General features: G+C 56.0%; 10 protein-coding genes across 10 annotated transcripts; 4 read left to right on the top strand and 6 right to left on the bottom strand.

Annotated features, from left to right (window-relative positions):
* Positions 1-1,482: 1,482 nt before the first annotated feature.
* DL89DRAFT_292685 (uncharacterized protein) lies at positions 1,483-4,745 on the top strand (the record flags this gene model as incomplete). Its single annotated transcript, XM_040890332.1, has 4 exons — positions 1,483-1,959; positions 2,638-2,868; positions 2,926-4,686; positions 4,731-4,745. The coding sequence occupies 4 exons, from the start codon at positions 1,483-1,485 to the stop codon at positions 4,743-4,745; spliced, it is 2,484 nt and encodes an 827-aa protein (XP_040743642.1).
* A 77-nt stretch (positions 4,746-4,822) lies between these two features.
* DL89DRAFT_257296 (uncharacterized protein) lies at positions 4,823-6,319 on the bottom strand (the record flags this gene model as incomplete). The annotated part of the gene is made up of 1 exon (XM_040885518.1): positions 4,823-6,319. The coding sequence occupies one exon, from the start codon at positions 6,317-6,319 to the stop codon at positions 4,823-4,825; it is 1,497 nt and encodes a 498-aa protein (XP_040743643.1).
* Positions 6,320-6,671: 352 nt separating this feature from the next.
* On the bottom strand, positions 6,672-9,052 carry DL89DRAFT_267241 (uncharacterized protein). Its single transcript, XM_040887415.1, has 2 exons — positions 7,926-9,052; positions 6,672-7,631 (listed from the first exon to the last, which is right to left on the bottom strand). The coding sequence occupies exons 1-2, from the start codon at positions 8,630-8,632 to the stop codon at positions 6,740-6,742; spliced, it is 1,599 nt and encodes a 532-aa protein (XP_040743644.1). The 5' UTR covers positions 8,633-9,052; the 3' UTR covers positions 6,672-6,739.
* An 836-nt stretch (positions 9,053-9,888) lies between these two features.
* Positions 9,889-10,721, bottom strand: DL89DRAFT_267242 (uncharacterized protein). Its single transcript, XM_040887416.1, has one exon. The coding sequence runs from the start codon at positions 10,611-10,613 to the stop codon at positions 10,383-10,385; it is 231 nt and encodes a 76-aa protein (XP_040743645.1). The 5' UTR covers positions 10,614-10,721; the 3' UTR covers positions 9,889-10,382.
* Positions 10,722-11,267: 546 nt separating this feature from the next.
* On the bottom strand, positions 11,268-13,735 carry DL89DRAFT_150690 (uncharacterized protein). The gene has a single exon (XM_040883528.1). It carries the CDS (start codon positions 13,611-13,613, stop codon positions 11,325-11,327), a length of 2,289 nt encoding a protein of 762 aa, XP_040743646.1. The 5' UTR covers positions 13,614-13,735; the 3' UTR covers positions 11,268-11,324.
* DL89DRAFT_150673 (uncharacterized protein) lies at positions 13,634-16,652 on the bottom strand. Its single transcript, XM_040883527.1, has one exon. The coding sequence runs from the start codon at positions 16,570-16,572 to the stop codon at positions 13,738-13,740; it is 2,835 nt and encodes a 944-aa protein (XP_040743647.1). The 5' UTR covers positions 16,573-16,652; the 3' UTR covers positions 13,634-13,737.
* Positions 16,653-17,600: 948 nt separating this feature from the next.
* Positions 17,601-18,840, top strand: DL89DRAFT_257300 (uncharacterized protein; the record flags this gene model as incomplete). The annotated part of the gene is made up of 2 exons (XM_040885519.1): positions 17,601-17,727; positions 17,804-18,840. The coding sequence occupies 2 exons, from the start codon at positions 17,601-17,603 to the stop codon at positions 18,838-18,840; spliced, it is 1,164 nt and encodes a 387-aa protein (XP_040743648.1).
* A 185-nt stretch (positions 18,841-19,025) lies between these two features.
* DL89DRAFT_316235 (Mis12-domain-containing protein) lies at positions 19,026-20,225 on the top strand (the record flags this gene model as incomplete). The annotated part of the gene is made up of 1 exon (XM_040891057.1): positions 19,026-20,225. The coding sequence occupies one exon, from the start codon at positions 19,026-19,028 to the stop codon at positions 19,938-19,940; it is 915 nt and encodes a 304-aa protein (XP_040743649.1). The 3' UTR covers positions 19,941-20,225.
* DL89DRAFT_222967 (uncharacterized protein) lies at positions 20,116-21,330 on the top strand (the record flags this gene model as incomplete). The annotated part of the gene is made up of 2 exons (XM_040884614.1): positions 20,116-20,951; positions 21,072-21,330. 2 exons carry the CDS (start codon positions 20,116-20,118, stop codon positions 21,328-21,330), a joined length of 1,095 nt encoding a protein of 364 aa, XP_040743650.1.
* A 374-nt stretch (positions 21,331-21,704) lies between these two features.
* DL89DRAFT_216268 (HsKin17 protein) lies at positions 21,705-22,355 on the bottom strand (the record flags this gene model as incomplete). Its single annotated transcript, XM_040884309.1, has 1 exon — positions 21,705-22,355. A coding segment is annotated over one exon (651 nt), but the record flags the coding sequence as incomplete, so codon positions are not given.
* Between the last annotated feature and the right edge of the window lie 156 nt (positions 22,356-22,511).

The following is a 22,511-nucleotide window of genomic DNA, read 5'->3' on the forward strand; positions in this document are numbered from 1 at the left end:
CATGAACGTGCCCTTGGTCTCAACTACGCCCTGCTTGTAGTTTTCCGGGGCTGTGAAGCTTTCCTTGTTGATGATATCCTGGTAACGCACAATGGCGCTGTTGACGATTGGCCCGACGGTTCCGTTGGCATAGATGCTGGCCCACCACACTTGGCTGTTGTTGCTGCCCTCCTGGAGGGTGCGTGGAAGAGGCCAGACGCCGAGGACGGACGGGATAGCGGCGAGGAGGCCGATAGCAGAAGCAGTAATCTTCATGGCTGTGTAGAATACAGATGGGAATAAATCCAGCAAGGCGTGCTCAAGAGGAATAAGACGATATCGGGTATTGCTTTGTCGATTTGGCGTCTAGTCGGCGATTCCCCTAGGGTGGTTTTATACACAGCTCTGCATATGATAAAAGGATTTAGGTGTCCCTGGTGAGGAAAAGCTCTCCACGACGATCGCGGAGCGAATCCATCTCGCACTGCTGCTACTGGCCCCACGATACAGACATACCGTAAGCAGATCCACGTCAAACGCTGTCTCTAGCCTGGATCCAGTGATAAAGGTGCTGTAGGTGAGTGGCCGTGTTTATGTCCTTCTACTATACCGCTGTGGATCCAGCAGCTGCCGTCAGAAGAGGGAGCAAGGGATACCATTTAGCCTGCCAAAGGATTGCTTTACTGTGTGTTGACGCAGCTGTTTGCAGCTTCGCTGCGGGTACATTCTATTTCTGGTCACCACTTGGTGTGACAATGCTAATCACATAGCGTGGATCTCTGGCCACACCCAAATCAAGGCTCTTCGAGACTGGTCTTGTCTTTCCGAATGAGATACCAATCTGGCAGGCAGCTGTTGTTTTTCAGCTGCCTGCCAGATTGGTAAGCCCTCCGCACGGACCGAGAATGGAAGCAGAGGGGACAGCAGTGAGGATATGTCCGCAGAATTTGGCGGGGGCTCGGGATGTACTGGTCCGTGCCTCAGTGCTGGCAATGCCTGACTTTTCCAGAGCCGAATGTTCAGGAAGCGTTGTTCTAGAGTGCGGGTGGGAGCGAACAATCCGCCGAGTGTTTGGCCATTCTGGCTTATTCGGCATAAGGCAATCCTACTGAACGTATCACCACATGGCAGCTATCGTAGCCACACTGGTTCACTGACTGTAGCATGGCCATGGTCGCAAACGCCCGACTGTTCCCGAGGCCTGATCTCTCCCTTGAAACTCGGCCCAGACCATGAGCCGAACCAGCTGGGGCTGTGATCTGGATTCAATTTGGGCTATCGGCTCAAAGCGGCTCGGTGGCTCGATTTTTAAGGGCACGCGTGGGCTTGGCTCCACGCGCCCGATTCGCAACCACTGGACGAAAATGAACTCTGCTCTGGTGCTTTGCTGTGTTTTTCATATCCTCAGTGATAGCTCTCCAAAATTCACCTAAATTCTGGTCCTTCAATGAACCTCTAGACATGGTAGACCCCTTTTCAAATATACGCCGGCGAACGTCGGGGATGACCTACGGGCGAAGAGCGCAGGCAGCGCGTCGTGTATCGGCTCCTGGAAGCGCGTTTGGGTCGGGCAGCAGCAAGCCTCCGTCCAGCGATACGCCGCAGCCTCTTGACTTGTCAGATTCATCAGTGGAAGAGAGTGACGGAGAGCCTCTGGCAGCAGGCACAAGCACAGGCACTTGGGCCCGGAGAACAGCACACTCCGCTCTGTCTAGGCTGGAGCAGCTCTACGAAAGTACAAGGTCACAGGGCAGTACTCCGTCTGGAAATTCAACCGATGCGCCTGGCGGGTCTGCATCGTCGCGGTCAATCCTGGATCAGACAAAAAACAGATGGGACCTTGGCGATGTGCTTGGAGGAAAGCCTGAAAGGGCAGTGACAGATAGCAAGGAGACTGATCAGCAGCAGAGGATCGTGCTGGATAACACGGATATGTTTGTCAGCGCAGAGGAGGCGGCAAAGGTCAAAGCCAAGGCTAAGGTGGGATCTCGGACGAGAAATCGGTCGGCAGCAATACCTCGGCAGCAGGCCAAGTCCCCATCAATAAGCAAGGCTGTGAAGGCAGTTCCGGCAAAGCTAAAGCGTGTACGGAGCCATACCCAACCTGAATTACCACAGTCAGTATCAGTCGCGGGATCCGCTGATAGCAGCAAGAATCCACGGCGCCGTGTACAGACGAAGCTTGGGCTTGAGATGGGGATTGCTGGCCCAGTAGCAAAGGCTACTCCGACGCGAATAAGAGCAAGGACACGGGGCAGGCAGCCCGAGAAAAATTCTGTCTCGCAATCGGCTTCGCAACCCATTGGAATCCCCGATGACCCATGGGGCTTGGGTGAAGTACGTGGCAGCAGCCCGGTATTGCCCAGCTTCGCTAGCAAACGCAGTAGGAGTGTGTGTGGGCGCAAATTTGACAACTTCCATTCACTGTCCTCGACGTCATCGCCGCCGCTGCTGCCACTGCCACTATCTGCTGCAAGCCAGACTGATGTCAGCCAGAAAGAGATAGTGCTCGGACTCAGCGATAGCGACACTGGCGATTCAGAAAAACATGTCTGGAGCCGAAAACAAGAGAATGCAGGCGGAAGCACACCAAAGGCACAAACCGGTAACCAGCACATATTGGAGAAAGCACAGGGGCCATCGAGTGCGTCACTGAAGCGGCTGCAGTCGCGGGCATTTAGCCATAATGTCGTTTTTACATACGGGCGTCCTCGCAGCGACGATAGCGGCGACGACGACGATTATGATGGCAGCGAGCTATCCAAATTCCGGCGGCCCAGTGGTAGTAGCCGATCTCTCAACATGCGGCCCCTGCTTTTGCTCGATCAGGATAGCAGCGCGTTGGCTGGTGGTGCAATTGGCGCCTACAAGTCTCCACAGGATCCACTTGTAAGGCACAACAGTAGCCCATACAGTGGTGAGGGTACTCGGACGGCGAGCAGCGAGTCGTTCCGCAGGCTGATCGGGGACATTCTACAGAGGATTGGATCGACAGACTCAATGCGGGTTTCGGCATGTGGTGATCTGGCTGCGCGGCTGGGGCAGCAGGAGTTCCGAGATGAGTTGCTGGGCTCGATACACTGGCTCACGACGCTACTCCGTTCGATGCAGCGGGTGCGCGAGTGTCCGCTTGTCTCCGCGTCGATGATGGTGCTTGTGCGAGCAGCATTCGTGAACCCCGAGGTTATGCAGTCGCTGGTATTTGACCACCATATCCTTGAGATCGTGGCCGAGGTGCTGAAAGCAACAGCCCAGGCCGACATTCTGGTGCAGCGAGACCCCTCGGACTTTGACTGCGACAGCCAGTGTCGGTGTGTGACAGCCATTTGCCAAACTGTAAGGGCGCTTGGTTTGGTTGACGATATATTGGCTGTTTCTACATACAATCTGGTATTGGCTGCGCTGCGTAGCTTCATGCGCGACGATGATGTTGCGTACCTAGCAATGGCGGAATTGCTGAGAGGGGAGCTGCATGAATCCGGGTGCCTGGCACTGATAGTTGAGCGGACATTTGCGCGGAGCATTCCGGCATTCGTCAAACAAATCAACAGCCAGCCAGCCAGATCGCTTGACGGCTCCCCCTTCGACGACTCTTTTGTCAGCAAGGTGTCGGCCCGAAATGCTGCAGCAGCAGCAGCAGCAGATTTTCGAAATGGAGATGATATGTGGATGGACTTTGACTTGCCCGACGAGTCACAGCATCCAGCTAGCCTGCGTGGATTGCCGAACCATCGGCAGCAGGCCGACAAGTGCACTTTTCGGCGCGAGCTCGATCCGCAGCTACCGTCGCGCCTAGCTGTCTCTCTGGAACTTGAACTGCTCAAGTTTAGTGCAACGGCATCCCGAGAAAACCAGGACGAGATCTTGGGCGAGAAGGCTGTGGTCCCGGCTATGCTGTCACTGCTGGCTGCATGCCAGCAATCGTCTGTCAGACTCCGCGGCCAGTCGCTTGTCAAGGCGCTGGAAACAGCGGTTCTGGTGCTGCAGCTTCTGGTGAATCTGTCCAACAGCAGCACCGAGTTTTGCTCGCAGTTTATCAGGCAGAATGGCCTCGAGGCGGTGTCCAAAAGCATCATGTTTGTATCGCGTACGATGGCAGATGGGATGCTCCAAACGGAATCCAGCAGCAGCAATCCAGCATCAACCGGAGCCGCCAACTCCAGCTCAACCACTGCCAAGGATCTCGGCGATCTGTGCTACGACACTCTGCTAATTGCTGCCGCGCTGCTCACCAACATCGTCGACGCGGACTCGTCCACGGCTACGCACTTCAGCTACGTGTTTCAGAACCCGCATTGTCCGCTCGACTCGCGATGCTATCCCGAATGTGCGTGCGCAAGCCGCACCTCACTGGTCGGCCTGTTGGCACGAGCATTTGCAGTGTGTCACGCCATGGCGGCGCCGGCGGATTCGAGCCAGTCAGACGCCCTTGTTGCAGCAGGCTACTTGGCTGTGCTGCTTGGATTCCTCATGCGTGACAGCCCTGGCAGTCACCGCGCCATCCTACAGCACTTGCCTGGTCAATCGGCAGCTGCAGTGGTTTCACGGATTGAAGGATTTATTCGGTTGACCGACTCCATTAGCGAACGCTTTGGGAAGTTGCTCGGTGGTCTGGGAACTGCTGCCTTTGGGCTGCCAGAACCGGGCAGTGGTCGACGGACGCACCTGCTCGGACAGCGCAGCACCGAGTCACCGCCATCGCTGAGTGTTACGCGATCCGCTGCGAATGCACCTGGTGGTCCGGGCGGTAGCAGTGGCAGCAGTGAGTCGGCTATAGCGACATCGCTCCAGACTGTGCTTGAAGCGCTGAAGCTGATTCAGTGATGTGCCATCTGGCGGCAAGCTAGTCGCTTTCCTCGCCGTAGATCTCAAAGTCGTCGAATGTGTCGTCATTGTAGAAGTTGACCTCGTCGGCATCGGACCCGGCATCCCCACCCTGCTCCTCCTCGTTTTGCGCCATGGCCAGGTCGCCCATCAGCTCCTCGACACGCGTGTTGCGCATGGTTTTGAGCTTCTCTGATTCCACGCCAGTGCGGATGCTCTCCATCTTTTCGGTCAGCAGCTCCTTCTGCGTAATCTCCTCATCCTCCTTTTTGATGGCCGCCAGCAGCGCCTTCTTGAGCTTGATCATATCAACCGGGCTCTCTTTGTCTTCAAGCAGCATTTTCCTCAGGTTGTTTGTCACAAGGCGAATTGCGCGCACGAGCGGGTAATGGAACCAGCCAGACTCCTGGCATATCGTCCTGCGCCTGCCGTTCGGGTACTCGATCAGGTGCTGGATCTGCGGCACCGTCACATGCATGACCTGGTAGATACCGGAGCAGCCATGGCGTGCCGCCTCCTCGTCGAACAGGAAGCTTTTGGCTTTGACCGCGTTGCGTGGTGTATCAGACCTTTTCTCCACATCCTCGTCCTGCTTTGCTTTGCGGGTGTTTGCCTGCGAATTCTTGGGATCCATGGTTCGCATATCCAGGACCTGGTACTTGTAGGACTCAGGGTCTGTGCGCGGGTCGTAGCCGTAGCGGATCCAGCACGAGCGCCAGGGGCCGGTGCGCATCACGTAAGCGCGCAGCGGCATGACCATGTTGGCACGCATAGAGGTGTTCTGCTCAGCTCTCATCATGACATCGACGGCGTTGCGGCTGATCACCGGGTACTTGTCCATCACGCTGCGAGCAAAGTCCTGCAGCTTCTGGGGCACCGACTTCATTTTCTCCATGATCTTTGCTGTCGGTCCTGCCGGCACCGCCTTGTCTGAGAACTGGATTGCAAGGCCATAGTAGAGGTAGTTCTCATAGCCCGCGCTCCTGGGAGGCCTTGTCGACTCCTCTTTGTAGCCGAAAGGCATGGGCCAGCCAACAACATCGATCGGCGGTGCTGGCACTGGCCATCTGGCAAGCTCAGACCCCGCCATCATATGCTCGTCGCTGGACACCTGCTTGATTGCCTCCAAGTCAACCGATGCGATGTTCTGCATGAAGTTGAGTAGCGGGTCGTCCTTGGCTGGAAGAAACTGAAAGTTTGCCAGACGGCGGAACCGCACAGTCTTGTCAATAACAGCGACTGCATCGGCCGTCACGGTCGGCTCTGATTTGGCCTTGCCTAGCTGCGATTTCTTGGTGCGCTTGGTGACCTTGAACAGGATGTTGCGGGTGGTCACCACATCGCCCATGAGTGGATGTGAGGCTGGGTCATGCGGACGCAAGCGTAGCTCGACCGTTTTGGAATCATCGGTAACGTCCATTGCAAGCTTCTCGCGGCCGCCCACCATCGAGATCGCCTTTTCGGTGTCTTTGACGTAAGCTGGGTATTCGACGGCAAACATGGCGCGCGAAGGCATGGTGCGGCGTGGCGCCTGCGACGGCGGCTGCTCCATTGGTTATTTGTTGTATAGAAAAGCAAGGGGTACGAGAGTGGACATAGAATCCATTTTGCCGCAGTAAATGGCTCAGCATATTTCGGTTAAAATGGACAGTGTGCAATTTTGGGCACCGGGGATGGCCAGTGCCACCACCCACTGCACTCCAACTGACTGATGAAGGCTATGACCTACATACACTTGCACTCCTCTACACCTGGCACACACCGGGCGTCGCCACTGCATGGGCTGCACTAGGCAGCTGAGGAGTGGGGATAAAAGAGGGGTGCACGGCCTCTTCATGGCTTAGTGCGTATGTTTGATTTATATTAGAGTGTAATGTAATGAAGGACTGTAAAGATAAGAGGATAGTGCTGGGGTTGGATACAAGATATTGGGTGCTCACATGTTCCGGATAACCTGCTCCTGGCTCTGCGGGTCAAGCTGCTGGAGCTGCTGCGGTGGCTGTGCATCGCTGGGCCCCGAGTACGGGCGAGCAGTGTCGTAGAACATGGGCTCTGTCAGTGCGTGCGAGATCGGCGCGCCTGTTGGCACCTGCACATGGCCGGGCGACGGCTGCTGGTACCCAGTCGCATAGTAGCCACCCTGCTGTGCCATCTGCGCCTGCGATGCCGCTGGCCACGTGTACGTATTGGCTCCGAACGGCGAATTCATGTCATTCAGGTCATTGCTGGAAGCATTGCTCGAGAATGAGTTGCGATGGCCGAGGGTGTCGGGAGGGCTGAGCAGCGGCTGGCTCGCGGCTGCTTGCGCTTCTGCCTGCTGGTAGCTTGTGGCCGCGGTAGGAGCCCCAGTTGGGCTGATCAGTGACGCACGGCGGCCGCCAGCCGACCAGTTGGCTGCAGCGGCGGCGGCAGCGGCAGCAGCAGCAGCCGGGCTGGCAGTGAGCCCAGCGTAGAAGGGCGGCATCGGGCCGTTGGCAGCAGCTGCAGCAGCGGCGGCGGCAGCAGCTGCAGCAGCCTGGTTGGATGCCAAACGATTATAGCCGTTGTAGAGGTAGTTGGCAGCAGACGTGTTGGCGAGGCCAGTGTTGGTAAAGTTGCACGGGTGATTGGCCACACCGCTGTCAAAAGAACGCGACTTGTTGTAGCGGCGCTGGCGCGACTCGTACTTGCCAAACTTCTTGACGTCGTTGTTGAACCGCTTTTTGTCCTCCTCGGCCAGGCGCACATACGGCCGCCGCTCCTCCTCGGGCATGGCCTTCCACCGGGCGCTCATCAGCTGCAGGAACTCGCGGTTCTTGAGCTTTTTTGTCTCGTCATCAACCTTATTTCTATATCGCGGAAGTATACGTGGCAGGGTGGTGGTGCAAAATACAAAAAGTTAGTAACAAACAAACAAATATGATGGGGACATGGAATATGCGACATCTCGCTTGATTTTGTATCCCGCCGCTGTCCCCCCCCCTTTTGCCCAACATTTATGCATCTAAAACAGACCCTTTACGTGATCTACGCAGAAAAACACCAACAAGCAAAGCAAGGCAGGGCGAGGCAAGGCAAAAGGCAGAAAAGATCGTGCAATGTGTCACAGCGCGAATCACGGGCTAATTGGCCTCGTCACTTACCGTTGGTCGTTGACAAAGTAGATGAAGGCGTTGCGGAAGCGCTTGAACTTGTTCTTGTTGCGCGGCGGACGCCCCTGCGCTGCATGCGTGCCCGCCGATCCGCCCACCTGGTGCGACGCTGCTGTCATAGATGTGATTGAATGACCGCTGAGCACCATGCTGGAGCTTTGCGTCGTCGGCTGGTGCGAGTACGACTGGGCGGCAGACACGTTGACCAGACGCACCTGCTGCTGATCCTGGATATCCAGCTGCTGTGTGTGTGCGGGAGATGTACCGCCGAATGCATACGGGTTGCCGGGCGACTGTCCAGAGCAGATCCCAGCCGATGCGGGATCTGCCGGCATAGTCGGGGACACCAGCGAGCGCGAGAACTGGAGGTCATTGAGCTCGGTGCCCGCAGATGCTGGGTTCATTGCCGGAGACACTGAGACGGCGCTGAGGCTGAATGAGGGGATGCCCTGCTGTGCCTGTGGGATTGGCGGCAGCATGATGTTGCTCTGCTGTTGTTGGTACTGCTGCTGGTGGTGGTGCTGCTCAGCACCCATGAGCGAGTATGTCGACGGCATGGACGAATGCTGTGGTGGCGGCATCGGACTGCCACCCATGGGCTGCTGTGGAATAGCGCCGCCTGCAGGATCCCGCGATGCAGCGAACTGCTGCATGAAGCCGATGTTGGGTAGTGTGCTCATCTGATCCACTTCTTGCATTTAGAAGAATTCAGGGTGATATACGGGGTGGGTGTGGGAGGAATACAGAGTGCACTATGATATGTCTAGTGTAAAGGTGATGTGCTCTTAATATTTGAGAGGCTGGAGGCGAAGGTAGAATAATAATGTTATCTTTTTACTGGGGGTGCTTCATAGAAAGCGAAAACTGGTAGAGATACAAGGGAGAAAAGTGGTATTGGTGTGGGTGTACTGGCTGGGAGTGCTTTGCGGCCCACACCTTCATTCCTGGGATGGTGTGCTTCTTATAAACATCTCTCTGGTCCACCCTTTTTCCTGATTCTCCCGCAGTGCATGGGCGCATGCCTATCCTCTCTTCGATCCCTCAGCATGAAAAATAGCGGGAAAGGGGGAGGGTCAGCGAAAAAGTGGCCCGGTTTGCCTCCTAGCACTGCCTACCTGCCATCTAGAGAGAAAAAAAGTGGGGAGATTTTCTGAAAGTGGTGAAAAAATGCTCCCGAAATATCGCTTCCAACGCCGCAAACGCCGGGGGGTGGGTCGCAGAGGCGGGTTGCAGACGCCCTTGGCGGGTTACACAGTCAAGCAATTATCGTGCGGTTTTCTGCCAACAGCAGGCGTTCTGTGCGCGCGCCCCTGACTGGGTGGAATTGCTAAGGGGAATATCAACCCGTCCAACCGTCCGACATTCGATTCGCATTTATTTTTAAAAATACCGTGATACGAGTGGCCTGACAACACTGGCACCCGCGATCGCTTACACGAATAATTCTGTTGATCGCTCAGCTAGGCAAATATCCCCCTATCGACAAAACAGGGAAGCGTGCCATTCAGCATCGCCTCCTCTGCCGACTGGGCGAAAACCGGCGGCCCACCCGTAGCTTGTTTATTGCTCAAGCGTCTCGCGTGGTTCTTCGCCATATCACCGTCCCGTCTGGACGTACCGCCTTGTTCGGGTCGTTTCATCCGACGTCTGCCTGCAAACCTAATACCTTGCTGCTTCAATATATCCAAGGTGTTTGCTCGTGTTTACGCGGGGCCGCCAAGAAATGTCCGAATTCCATCTGGCATTGCTCCGCGGTACCAGCACGTGTTGCAATGCTTGCCAGGGCCTCTCTTCCGAGTGCGACTTGACTGCCATGGCGCGCTGTCATCGCCGCTTTCCTTCGGGTACGAACGCCGCCCAGAATGCCAGAAGAATTCGTCTGACCACTCACCGCTCCAGGCGAGAGATGTCTTCTGCTTGCTGGCAATTAACACCTCAGTGGAACATAAGCAGTGTAGAGAGCCTGTATTTGGTGACTGGCCAGTACATCACTAGCAATACTAGCGCCCAGTCAGCGCGAACTGGTTGAACCGGTACTATGAGCATGTTTCATACTCCCTCCATCGGCACCAGAATCAGCGAGCTCCACCGGAGCAGCATGTCCACACACTGACTCGTTTGCTGGATCTATATAGCCCCTTTCCTTTTCACCCTTGGGCCAGCGCAAACCGCTCACTACTGGATGTTTGGCATGGCTGAAGACCGCACTGCTCCTGGATGTGCGTGCAGCATTGCCTTCACATTCGTCGCTCGGCCATGTATGCCGAACTAGCCACAACCAATCGACCAGGCTGCAAGCGGCGGTTGCCGGGCCACACCCAACACGCCGGGGTAGGAGGCATGCAGCCGATCTACTGAATGGCTAAGTGCATGTATGCATGTCCACCCACTGAACCCGCGCTAATTTTCGGCATATAGAAGCACTGCAACATACCGCGGGCCTGTGGGCTAATGGGAGGGACTGTAGCACAAGCTTCTGCTGTTCTCGACAGCCGAAGACGATCTCTGGCCGACGATTCCTGCAAGCGATCGAAGCAGCTTGATGGGCTGGGGTATGGCAGCCAGAGCGTGCAAAACGTGGAACGATAAACGAGGGGCACGGCAGCAAGGGTGCATGAGCATTAGCGGACCGCAGATCGCCTCTTGGCGTAGCCGGGCACCCCAGGCGCGGCTATACATTAGCCGGAGGCCAGGCAGATCCCAACGTCATAGGCAAACAAAACGAAATCGGCAATCATGTCCGCCCCCGCGCCCTTAAAAATAAGATGCCAGACAAGCGAGTTCTGCAGAGGGTCGTACGTGGCGGGCCATATTTGCTTTCTTGTCTCGTCATTTGTGACCAAGCGAAGGGATCATAGCCGTATGGAGCAGCAGCTGCTGTGCATGTGTGCGACAGAACAGGAAAAGTAAAGCGGGGTTGCTGCTAGTTTAGCCGCGAGTGCCCAAAGCATTCAGTCAGGCGAGACTGTGCACTAGCCCCACTCACATTTACTGGAGCGTCTGGAAACAAAATAACAGCCCATTGCCACAGACCAGCTGGTTGCGCAATCAGCGCCATCATTGGCAAACCAAGGTCGGCGCCATTACGGAACTGGAAGGCTGTGACGTGCAGACAAGACTGTGCGTAGTTAGACTGTACGATCATCTCGCACGCATGCTTTTTGTTTTACAACAGGCCTCTGCTGGCTGCTTTTGCCCTGCCCGAGTAGCAGTCAGAGCGAGCAGACTGAGACAACAGTGGAAGAAAATCATGGCACATTCCACTAGGTTTTGGTAATTAGTTCTACGCAGGAGCATTTGCGCCCTGGAGGCCGGCTTGTTTTGCAGTTCAAAGGGATATGGATTGGTGGTTGAATTGTTTATTACCAGCGGAGCATACTATGATGATAGCTAATCAGCGGCAGGCACCGCCTCCTGAGCAGCCGATAGGCCTGTGGCAGCGGACCTACGAAAGTCGAACCGGGTCCTTCCTCCATCAAGAGCCCTGATATCGATGACACGCAGCTGGATATTGACGGTCACATCCGAATTTCTGAGAGCGAGTGACAGCATCCTCGTTTTGTAGCTTGGATCAATCTGGGCTGCTTCATGGCTCGTAACCAAGTACACATTGCACACGCTGCTTCCATTATAAAGTCGATAGTATGTCTCGGCTGCCTCAGCGATGCCCAGCGCAATACGGTCCCTGGATGCGAATTTATAGTCGTTCACATCCCTCGTGTGTAGCTCATCCCAGTTGATCAGTTTCCCAGTGCAATGGATGATGATATCCTGGAGCTCAATAGCTGAAGGGACCATAGCTGTGATGAAGAACCCGATTCTGACTGCGGGGTCGCCTACGGTGTATAGGACAAAGTCCAAGCCGCGCATTGCATTAACGCCGTTCGCCTTAAGCGAGGTATCGTAGAATGCGAGTACACGCGCGTCTCCGGTCCAGCTATCTCTAGCATCGAGGATCTCGTCGTGTGTCTGTGGTGCCTTGGACTCCAGGCGCTGGGGTAGAATACGCTCAAAGTTCGGATCAGGTGCATTCTGTATGTTCCCTCGAAGAGCAGGACCAACCAGCCTAGCACCATTGCGGATCATGAAAACAATGCCTGCAAAGGCAACTCGCCCGTTATCGTCTTCATCCCCACCAAAAAGGGTTGCCACATCGCTAAACGGATCCTGGCCGCGAGGGAACACTTCGTGGAACGAAAAATATCCACGCCGGGGCGATGAAAAGGTGTAGCCGGTGCTATCACTAGCAGGCTGAACATGCGGATGGTTAGCAAATGGGATTCCGCCTCCTTTAATTACTGGCACACTCGTCACATGGATTGCATGATAGACCCGGAATACGGCACATCGGTGGTTCAAATAGTTGGTGTCGAATACCGGGCTGCCTGTGTTCGGTTGGGTGATTACATCCAGTTCGTTGGGACCCGGGGCTGCCCATCTGCCGATCGCTCTACCATCAGGGCTGTTGTCCAATATCTCCAAGAAAGCATCGATTTCTGCGGGGAAGAAATCAGTGTGCCGCTTCACTGTCTGGATTCTCTCCATGTCATCATCGTCCAAGTGGTCCAGGTCATATCTCTGTTTGAGATACTCATATGCCTCCTCCTGTTTCAGTACACGCGGGATAAAGGTTGGGACAAACAGCGGGGTACTGCCAGACATCTGTTCCATGTAGGCGTTGTTCTGCGGCGCACCAATGATAAAGAACCCCTGGCTCTTGAGCTCGTGAATGATGATCTGGACATCACGGTTGGAGATTTCAGCAGGTCCAAACACAGCATCGATGTTGTCAAAGAAAAAGAAAGGGCAGAGTGGCAGACTGGCCGTTTTCCCGTTACTGCTGACATCTGCCTTTCTGGCAATACAGAAGTTGAACAATCCATTCGCAAGCTTTGCAGCAAATGTGCGAACATTGGTTGTCGAAACCTCATCGATGTTCTGGAAGATCTCGCTGAATCCCTCATCACCGTAGAACCCGACAAACATTGCTTGCACCAGGTACGCAATTTTGGCTCCCCAGTCGGCTGCTGGCTGGCCGTCGACCAGAAACCCTCTGTAGTTGGCCCATTCGTTGCAGTTCCTGACAAAGACCACGCGTGCGTTGCTGTACTGCCGGATAATATGCGCTGCAATCTGGAGCATCAGGTAGCTCTTCCCATTGCCGCTACAACCAGAAAAAATCTTTTGGTTGTGCGTCAACTGGGTGCTTTGCATCCCTGCGCGAACTCGAGAAAGCGGCCTATTGTCAGTCTTACGAGACTGCTGTTGGCCTGGGTCCCTGGAAACGTGGTGATCAATTTCAGCTCTGAGCACATTCATGCTTGCGAGCCGAGTCACCATACAAAGTGTCGGCGCCGCGGCACCAGCCGGAATAGGATGTCTAATATCGGGCAGGTCAGCAATGTAGCTCGGAGTCTCTATGTTTGTACTACTAAGTTTGTCGATTGTGCGGACAATGCTATCACTGCGCAAGCGAGCTTCTGTTTGGGTCCGAACCTCAGTCCTCCCAAGGCTTGCCGCCAGCCCTTGAATGAATCCGGATATCTGCCTGCTGCTGGGCTCCTCAGGCTGGTTCATGTCGAAAGTGGAATATAATAGGTACTGCCACAAGGGGTGTTGGGGGTTCAGGTTATAATAAAGAAGCTCGAGTGGTAAAGAAGAGAAAGGCATGCCTTGCATATAGCGTAGCGACCTTGGACGTTCTCAAAAGGGATGCAGACTGGCCAGCATGCATGAATTGACAACTACAATAATGGAGACGCCAATCGTTGTGTAATGATTGGTCGCTGGCATGACCCGGCGCCTATGTGCCTGGTGGGTCGAATCTGCGCCAAGCCGCCGGGGGCATGCGCGGTTTTGAGGGAACACTGAAGCGCTTTAGCTGCCGATGGTAGTTGATGTGTCGTAGCATAAGGTGGCTGCTATGGCTGGATGTCGCTTTGAGCGGTGTCTCCTTGCTGTCTGTAGGGGGCGCAACATGGCCAATGGCAATGGAATTGGAACTGAGGAAGTACCCCTTGACTTCGCCCAGAATCTTGTTGACAGCGTCATGGCTGGTACCTTCACTGCCGTTGCCAAACCTCCATTCGTAGATGCGACCCCGCGAAGCGATAAGTATCTTGGGGACATTGCTGTAGAGAAGTCTCCCAAATGGGTTTGGCGGAGGTTTTGTGTGTTCTGTTTTCAAAAACGACAGGGCGCGCACCATTGTCGAGCCAACCGTACCGGCTCTGAGAAGTGGGGGCTGTTCGCCAAGGTTCACTCTGATGCTGTCATCTGGAGCAATGTCCAATATCTTTCCCCAGCCGTCATTCCTGCCTATGAGCCCCTTGACGGCATCGATGTTGGTCGAGCATAGCAAGCGAACCGAATCTGGAACAGACCAGAACTCAGAACTCCCTTTGGGTCCTGCGGATGTGTAGCTGGCAAACTGCTGTGTGAACACGTACGGGGTCCATGGATATAGCGATGGCGAAATATACATCTTGCATGCCTCGACAACCAGCGTGCAGAGTCCAGTGCAGTGCCCAGTACATGTACACCAGGCAGGTGGGGCGCGAAAGAGTTGCGATTTGTTGCCCGAATCCAGTGGTGACCATCCTGTGGAGAAGGCATGCTCAAACCCAGCCTTGCTAGAAGGCTTCTTTGGCATCTGGATCTGTCTTTTGGCCACCTTTTGTTCACCTAGCGTAGGCTTTGGTTGCCCAGCTTGGGTATTCTGCTGGGCTACATCATGCTGCGGTTGTTCCTGTTGCCTATTCTGATTTGGGCGATGCCAAAGATGCAGGTGGCCTCTTCGCTGGGGTCTGGGCTGGTGTTCGCTCTGCTGCTGCTGCTGCTGGTGCTGCTGCTGGTGACGTGAAGTTTGTGGATTCGTAGAGAGTTGAGGGATTAGTGGCTGGAATGGTGAATAGCAGAGTGCAGTGGCAATTCCACGGATTTTGCTAGGAGATTCGTGGGACAAATTACAGGGGCTGCCGCCATCGTCTGTTACCACCATACTAGTAACCTCTTTGTATGCTGTAAGAAACAGCTGGAGAAGCCATATTGTCGTGCCCCATTGTATGTCGTACGACTGAAGGCTCTCGAGAAGCTCGTGGATGTCGTTGCCAATCGTGGCCTGGCGCTGGCACACCGACCAGAATGACTTGGCATCGGTTCCAATTCCGGCGATTTTGAAGCCATCATCGGTGCTCTGAGCTTCAGCAGGCGACTCACCGATGCCCTGCCCTGTGCCTACAGCATCCTTGCCTTTTATAATTCCCCACGCACGCTTTACATCTTCATCGCTGATATCTGCGAGCGCCAGGTTCAGCAAGACGATTGTCTCGCTGGACCGCTGGAGTTTATCGCCTAGCTCTGACTGAAGCTTCTTCAAGACTGAGCTGTATGCCGCCTGAACGCGTCCCTGGGCCTGGCGCTCCTCACTCTCTTTGCTTCTTGTTTCGAGCTGATACATAGTATGGAAGACGTCATCGATGGCACTGTTGTTCACCTCGAGCATCGGGCCACTAAGGTGTGTGGACAGCCTGGTGAATGCGCCGATAATCAGGTATGCAGGAACAAACGCGATGCCGCCACAGAGAAGCATCGTGCGGATGCTGAGCAGTGACACCACGTACAGCATCCGGGCCGCCGAGCATTCATCGGTGGTGATCAAGGAAACCAGCCTTCGCTCAAACAGTGCTGGGTGCTGGGTACAGCGCTGGTTAGAGGTGCGGTCGTCCTTGCCCCAAGACCGAAAACTAACGGGCTTCTTCGACAGCTCTGCCAGTAGATAGTACGTTCCGAAGCGGACCCATGGCTGGTGCTGGACACGAATCCGGTGCTTTGCCAGCGTCAGCATCTCGTAGTCGATGACTCGGGGGTTGTCGTTGCGTGGAGTGATCTTTTTGTCCTTCAACTTCCGTTCTGTGCTCCGAATCAACCGGCCGAACCATCTCATGGTGCTCCAGGTATACCGTCCGATTGCAGGCAAGAGGTCAAAGATGAACAGCCTGGTAAGCACATGTATCCATTGCCAGAGCACAATAACCTGAAGCCGCTTGGGCACATACTTGTTGAAGCACACAGCACCACGCAGGCTATCCATGTCAGTGTAGCCGCCAATATGCGCCAGCTCAAGCAATGTGTCGCCGCTGCCGTCCTGAATGATCCCCATTATATCTTCTACAGTAACTAGATCGGTCCCGACGCAACCGGGCATGCCTTTGACGCCAGTGTTTTTCTTCAGCCGCTTGAGCAGTGCCTCTTTCGTGAGTTCGTAGCGGCAGGTATGGCACTCCTTGGTGCATGAATAGAGAAACACGTCAAAGTCCTGCTTGATGCTGTCCTCAAGCCATCTCAGAAACCTGTCCAGCGCTGGGCGTGCTATATCCAGCGGTGTTGTTGTCGCTTGGGCAATGGTGAAAATGAAAGCAATGACAGTGGGCACACCGCTTAGCAAGTCCATCTGGGTGATGTCCGGACCAGACTTTGCGTCTTTGCTAGATGCTCCGTCGCTGCCTACATCTGACCCGGTCGATAATGCAGCAACTGTAGCACCGACAGCTGCAGCACCGACAACTGCAGCAGGGCTTAGTCCTGCTGCTGTTTCAACAATTGAAGGGAAAGCAGTATTGGGAAGTGCTGCTGACATGTCTAGATAGATGTATTATGACAAATAGGGTGAGTAAGGGGAAAGAGTAGAGGCAAGAGAGACTAGGCAGGGACTAATAGAAAACAAGTCTGAAGTGTAAGTCGTCAATCTCAGCATGCAAGGTGGGCTGAATAGTGCAACTAATCCAAGGACAGGGCACCTATTCCTCCACAGGTGCGAACTGGAACACGAACTCTGGGTCCTCCTTGTTAAAGCTCAAGCACCCGAGTCCATCAGGGTGCTTCTGGACCCGTACTTTGCTCTCTGGATCGTGCCAGCGCGAAAGTGTCATAACAGAGTAGAACTCTCTGTCCGAATGGAAGCGAATGCGGCTCTCTTTGCAGGGCGCGGTGTCAGACAGCACAACACTTTCGCTGCCCTTGCCGAATATCAAGTACTCATTCGTGTCTACAGTCTTGATGTGTGCAATGCTGTCCTCAATGCTGATATAAAAGTTGGCGCCGTCCGTGTAGTTGCCATTAGCACCGGTGACTGCAGACCCAGCAACGACAATGCGCCCAGTGTGCTCGACAGGAGAGAAATGGACGACTTGGGATTCGCCATCTTCCAGCTCACAGCCAGTAGCGCTAAGTATAGAGAAATATATATCTGCAGCAGACATCGCTAGTAGAGAAGAGGATAAGGAAGACAAACCCCCTCCTTTTTTTCTTCAGCAAACTGTCTTTTATATGTCGCCGACCTGCTCTTTCGCTTGCGGTGGCTGCGCAGCGAACAGGTGGCTCACGGCTCGCGACCGGCTTTGCCAGGAACATATTGCCAGCAACGGCAACTCCCTGATGATCTCGAGCCGAGTCGGGCGAGCCACCACGGAGGTTGGTGACTATGCTGGCAAAGTGCGGGCCATTTATTGCGCCGCGATTTTTACATTTATCTTGCCGCCGGAGCCCAAGCATGCCGCACTGTTTTCACATGGACGTCTCACCGTCTCTTTCGCATCTAATACCTGCTCTAATTTTAATACTCTTGTCTAGACGCTATCTTTCTGTACTATTTTACATACCGATACAATGAGCTCACCACCAAAGCCTTGGGAGCAGGGAGGGGCTGCACTGGCTACCTCGGCAGACAGCACAGCAGTGGGGCCGGCAGAAGGAGCAGCGCCGGCGCTCCCTGCAACATCAGCGACAGATGCGGGTAAGCGACCAGACCACAGTGTGCCAGAGGCGCTGATCTGAAGCCAACAGGTGCTAAACTCATTTTGTGTGTACAGGTGTGATGGGTGGCGGTACGGCGAATCCACAGCCAGCCATGGCCAGCGGCTATAACAGCATGGGTATGGGCAGCTACGGCGGGATGGGCAGCTACGGCGGCTACGGCGGAATGGGTAGCTATGGCATGGGCGGCTATGGTGGCTACGGCGGCATGGGCGGCTATGGGATGGGCGGTTACGGAATGGGCGGTTACGGCATGGGCGGCTATGGCATGGGTGGGTATGGCATGAACGGGTACGGCATGAACCAGATGGGCCAGCAGGGGCCAATGTCGCTGACGCAAAAGCTGGATGCCTCGACACGCAGCACATTCCAGCTGGTGGAGTCTCTCGTGGGCGCGTTTGGCGGGTTTGCGCGGATGCTTGAGTCGACATACTTTGCTACGCACTCGTCCTTCATGGCGGTCCTGGGCGTGATGGACCAGTTCGGCATGCTGCGCAACTCGCTGACGCGTGCGGTTGGCTCGACATTTGCGTACGACGGGTTCCGCAAGCTGATCTCCAAGGCCACAGGCAGGCCGATGAGCGTCAACAAGAGCGATCTGGATGCGGGCAATTTCGCCGAGTACGAGAAGCGCTCGCGCATCAGCAAGCGCAAGCTGCTCATGTTCTTCGCTGTCATTATTGGGCTGCCCTACCTGATGACAAAGGCGATTCGGTCGATTGCTGCGCGGCAGCGGCGGCTGACTGCAGAGCAAGTGAATGTCGGTGCCCAGCCGGGGATGGCGCCGAATATGCGGGCGGTAGGCATGGAGTTTGCGCAGGCGCAGTACGACTTTAATGGCGAGTCCAAGGCGGAGCTGAGCTTCAAGCGCGGGGACGTGGTTGCGGTGCAGAGCAAGGTGGATATCTGGGGCAAGCCCAGCGAGTGGTGGCGCGGGTCGACGCAGGACGGGCGCGAGGGACTGTTCCCAGCCAACTACGTCGGCGTGATCAAGCCTGGGCAGAACCCGCAGGCAATTGTGGCGAGCTCTGCGGCGGTCGCGCAGCAGGCTATCAGCCCAGCCGAGTTCCAAAAGGTCGAAGCGACCCTGTAATAACAGTTCTATTGAAGCCTTCATGTCGTGAATACCACTGCCAGAGCCAAGCGAAAAATGGCCGAGTTCTTGGTGCTGTTGATCGCAAGATATAATTCGTGGAGCCTGCTGTTCAGGCGCTGAGCGCGTCTGTTGTCTCTTCATTTTGCACCAGTTCTTTTTCGCCCTTTTTAAATTCTCTTGAAATGTCTGCTGTGGACGTGTCCAATGTCGAGCTAGTAGTTGCCGCAGCCACTGCACAGAGCACAGCCCAGCCACTGCCAGCAGCAGAAGGCACTATGGAGGTAGACAGCACAGCTAGCAGCTCAGCAGCCGCAGCGCCATTGCAGGCTGAAACACCCAGTGCACCACGCGGAGCGGCGCCCGACCGACACGTGTCGCCGCGGTTCAAATGCGTGTACCCGCCCAGCGAGAAGACGCAGAGCCTGATAGTTGAGCACTTTGGATTCCTACCAGTCTCGTTCATCGACGAGATAATCAACGCAGCGAACGAGACGATATACCGGGCAACCGATGCGCTGTGCAAGTTTGTGGAGACCGAGCAGGGCAGCGGCGAGGCAACCAGCCAGGCGATCAACAAAGCCGAGACGATGCTGGAGCACGCGGTCGACAAGAACTTTGACAAGTTCGAGCTCTACGCGCTGCGCAACCTGTTCAATATCCCAGCCGGCCTTGAGCACCACGTTGTGCTACCGCACCACACACAGGATACGCCCGACGAGTACACAGACGAAGCGCTGCTGGACAAGGAGCTGGGGGACGTGCGGCGACAGATTGTGGCCAACAATATGATGCGGGCAAGGCTGGCGCGCGATACGGCGCTGGTCGAGAAGCGGGTGGTCAAGCTGAGATCGCTTAACGAGCAGATCCATATTGGCGAGATTGCGAACCGAGAGCTGAAGGGCGAGGGTCCAGAGAGCGTGGCTGCGGTGCGCGAGAAGGTTGACCAGCTCAGACAGATCCTCGAGCAGCTGGATCTGGATGTGCTGAGCAAGATGGACGCCATCAATGAGCCAGCCGGTCGCGATGTGTACCTAGCAAAGCTTACAGACATGCAGGTCTCGCGCTGGGAGCAGGGGCAGCAGGAGCAGGAGGCGTAGAAGAGAGTATCAATAAACGGTGAAATTTGAGTGCAGGTGTTTGATGCCGTGGCTGGCTGACCTGAGCAAGCGAAGCGTGTTGATGTTTTTTCTTTCTATTTGAAACACACCTTGACTTTGGCACCAACAGTGTTCATTCCTGCTTCAGCACAATTTCAGCACAGTCTTTCGCGATATGGAGCAAATCCGCTACGTAAAGATACCGACAGTAGAGACACGCACCGAGCCTGACACGCATGTCGAGTACGCATTGCAGGTGCAAGGCCCGGTGCGCTCGTGGACAGTCTGGCACCGCTACAACGACTTTGTTGCCTTTGCCTACGACCTGAGCCGCGAATTCCCCGGCGTCTCGCCGCCTGTCGCCCTGCCACCTAAGACCCTGACCTCGTGGTTCAGCAAGCTGACAGCGCCAGCGCCAGGCAAGGGCGCATCGAGCCAGCTGGACTTCATTGAGGAGCGGCGACACGGACTGGAGCGGTTTGTGCAGAGCATGATCACGTGCGAGGATACCCGGTGGCGGATGTCGCAGAGCCTGCAGAAGTTCTTGGCGCCGGCCGGCAAGAGCGCACGGTACGTGAAGAGCAAGGGCTCGGGCGACGTGGAGGCCGACAGCGGCTGGGTCACAGCAGCGTCGTGGCTGGACGACATGCGTGGGGCCGAGCAGATGGTGCGGGATGTGCGGCAGTGCATCCTGAAGCGCGAGAACGCGCTGACCCGCAACGAGGTGTCGATTTCGCACCAGTGCACGCTGCAGGCGAAGCGCAAGCTCGGCGATCTGGCGAAGGCACTGAAGGATCTGGAGCGCGGGCTGGATGCGATTGGCCCGAGCCTGACTGCGGGCGAGCTACTGCGGCGCCAGGACATGCTGGCCGGGCTGAGCGAGGAGAAGGTCAACCTGACACGCATGGTGCTGGGGCCTGGCGTCGTTGTCAGCAGCAGCGACAAGGCGGCTCTGCTGGACGGAGCCTCGGCCGACGCCAATGGCGGGACCCGGGTACTGGGCAGAGCTGGGTCGGGGCTCAACAGCACATCCTACAGCATGCCTGGCGCAATGCCGGTGCGTGTCGGCTCGGCGAATGGCCAGGCCAATGGCCGCGCGCAACCGCGCTCCAGACGCATCTTTGGCAACAGCAACGCGCCGAAGGAGACGAACGAGACGCGGGGGCTGGACAACCAGGGGCTCCTGCAGCTGCAGGCCGACAGGATGAAGGAGCAGGATCTGGTGGTTACGGACTTTAGCCGTCTGCTGCAGCGCCAGCGCGAGATGGGCATAGCGATCGGCAGCGAGCTTGATCTGCAGAACCAGCTGCTGTCAGAGCTGGACCAGGACCTAGATCGGACCGGAAACAAGCTCGCGACGGCGCGGCGGCAGGCCAGCCAGCTCAAATAGCCACTGTTATTAGCTTCTTAATACTTGTCCGGCTTCGCAAATGCTTCTCCGCTCTTACCGCTATATTGGAAATTAGTGAAGAATTACCGGCGCCGGCGTTGCGGGGATCTGCTCCGCCCGCGTATTACCGGGGCGTCTCGGTGGCTGGCAGGGTCGGGGGAGCGTGATCTGGCTTGCGGACGGAGCCGAGCCCTACCATTGTGTTGCTGCTGCTCTGCTGCATCCTTTTTGCGCTGCTCCTGGCGCATAATCGACTCAACAGCGCTGGCGGACTTCCTTGTAGAAGCACCAGCGGACTTTGTTTGCATCGCACTGTTGGCTTTGCTAGCGTTCTGCAGTGCGGCAAACGGCGACACGCTCGGCTTTTTGAACACGCTTGGCTTTGCAGCTCCGAGTTTGGGTTTCAGCGAGAGCCTGATGGGCTGCTGGGTGTCGCGCTTCAGCCCCGTCGCCTCGGCCGTGCTGGCCGGGGCCTCCGCCTTGCGCGCCCGGCGAATCTGCTCCTTGAGCAGCCTGTGCTCCAGCTGCTCGTCGTCCATCTCCTGCCGCTCTTTCTTCAGGATCGCCTCCTTGCGCGCCAGCGCCTCGGGACTATTGTCGATCCACTGAACAAACCACCCGCGCTCGGTCTCCTCGACCTTGCACTTGCCCTCGCGGCCCAGGTACATGACAAACTCGGACAGCGTCGCCCACTTTGTCGCGTTCATATGCAAGTGCTGGCGGTCGGCCACAATCTCCTGGTACACCTGGTTGGCGTGCACCTGCTTGGTGCCGTAGCGCCGCGACAGCGTGGCGATAAATGTGGTCTCGAATTCCTGCGAGAACTGCTCCAGGAAGCGCTTCGGGTTCTCGGCGAATATGGCCATCTGCCGCTGGTGCGATTCGGACAGGCAATGGCACTTGAACCCGTTTTGGTCGCGGCATTGTTTCTCGCACATCTGGCAGTACCACCGCAGCCTCTGCAGGCCCTTGGCCTTGATCCTGTTGGCGATGGCTTTGGGCGTAAGTGCTTCGTGTTTGCCCATTAGCAAATGAAAGCAGCTGGATGCGAATGACTCGGTGTGCAGATGGAAAACGGCGGCAAAAGCGCACGAAAACAAATAAACGATGCACTGCCGAGTCGCGCATAATTTTTCTGGCTCTTTGAGAAATAGACGGTGGCGCTGTGAAAGGTGCCTATG

The sequence above is a fragment of the Linderina pennispora genome (genome assembly GCF_002104995.1).
Source record: "Linderina pennispora strain ATCC 12442 chromosome Unknown DL89scaffold_6, whole genome shotgun sequence".
Classification (NCBI taxonomy): domain Eukaryota; kingdom Fungi; phylum Kickxellomycota; class Kickxellomycetes; order Kickxellales; family Kickxellaceae; genus Linderina; species Linderina pennispora.

Bases quoted from the DNA above. Each gene is read 5' to 3' on its own strand.
- DL89DRAFT_267241 (XM_040887415.1), bottom strand. From the start codon at position 8,632: ATGCAAGAAGTGGATCAGATGAGCACACTACCCAACATCGGCTTCATG. The intron at 7,632-7,925 runs GTAAGTGACGAG...TCCGCGATATAG, and splicing joins TACTTTGTCAACGACCAACG to AAATAAGGTTGATGACGAGA.
- DL89DRAFT_150673 (XM_040883527.1), bottom strand. From the start codon at position 16,572: ATGTCAGCAGCACTTCCCAATACTGCTTTCCCTTCAATTGTTGAAACA.
- DL89DRAFT_267242 (XM_040887416.1), bottom strand. From the start codon at position 10,613: ATGTATAGCCGCGCCTGGGGTGCCCGGCTACGCCAAGAGGCGATCTGC.
- DL89DRAFT_150690 (XM_040883528.1), bottom strand. From the start codon at position 13,613: ATGCAAGGCATGCCTTTCTCTTCTTTACCACTCGAGCTTCTTTATTAT.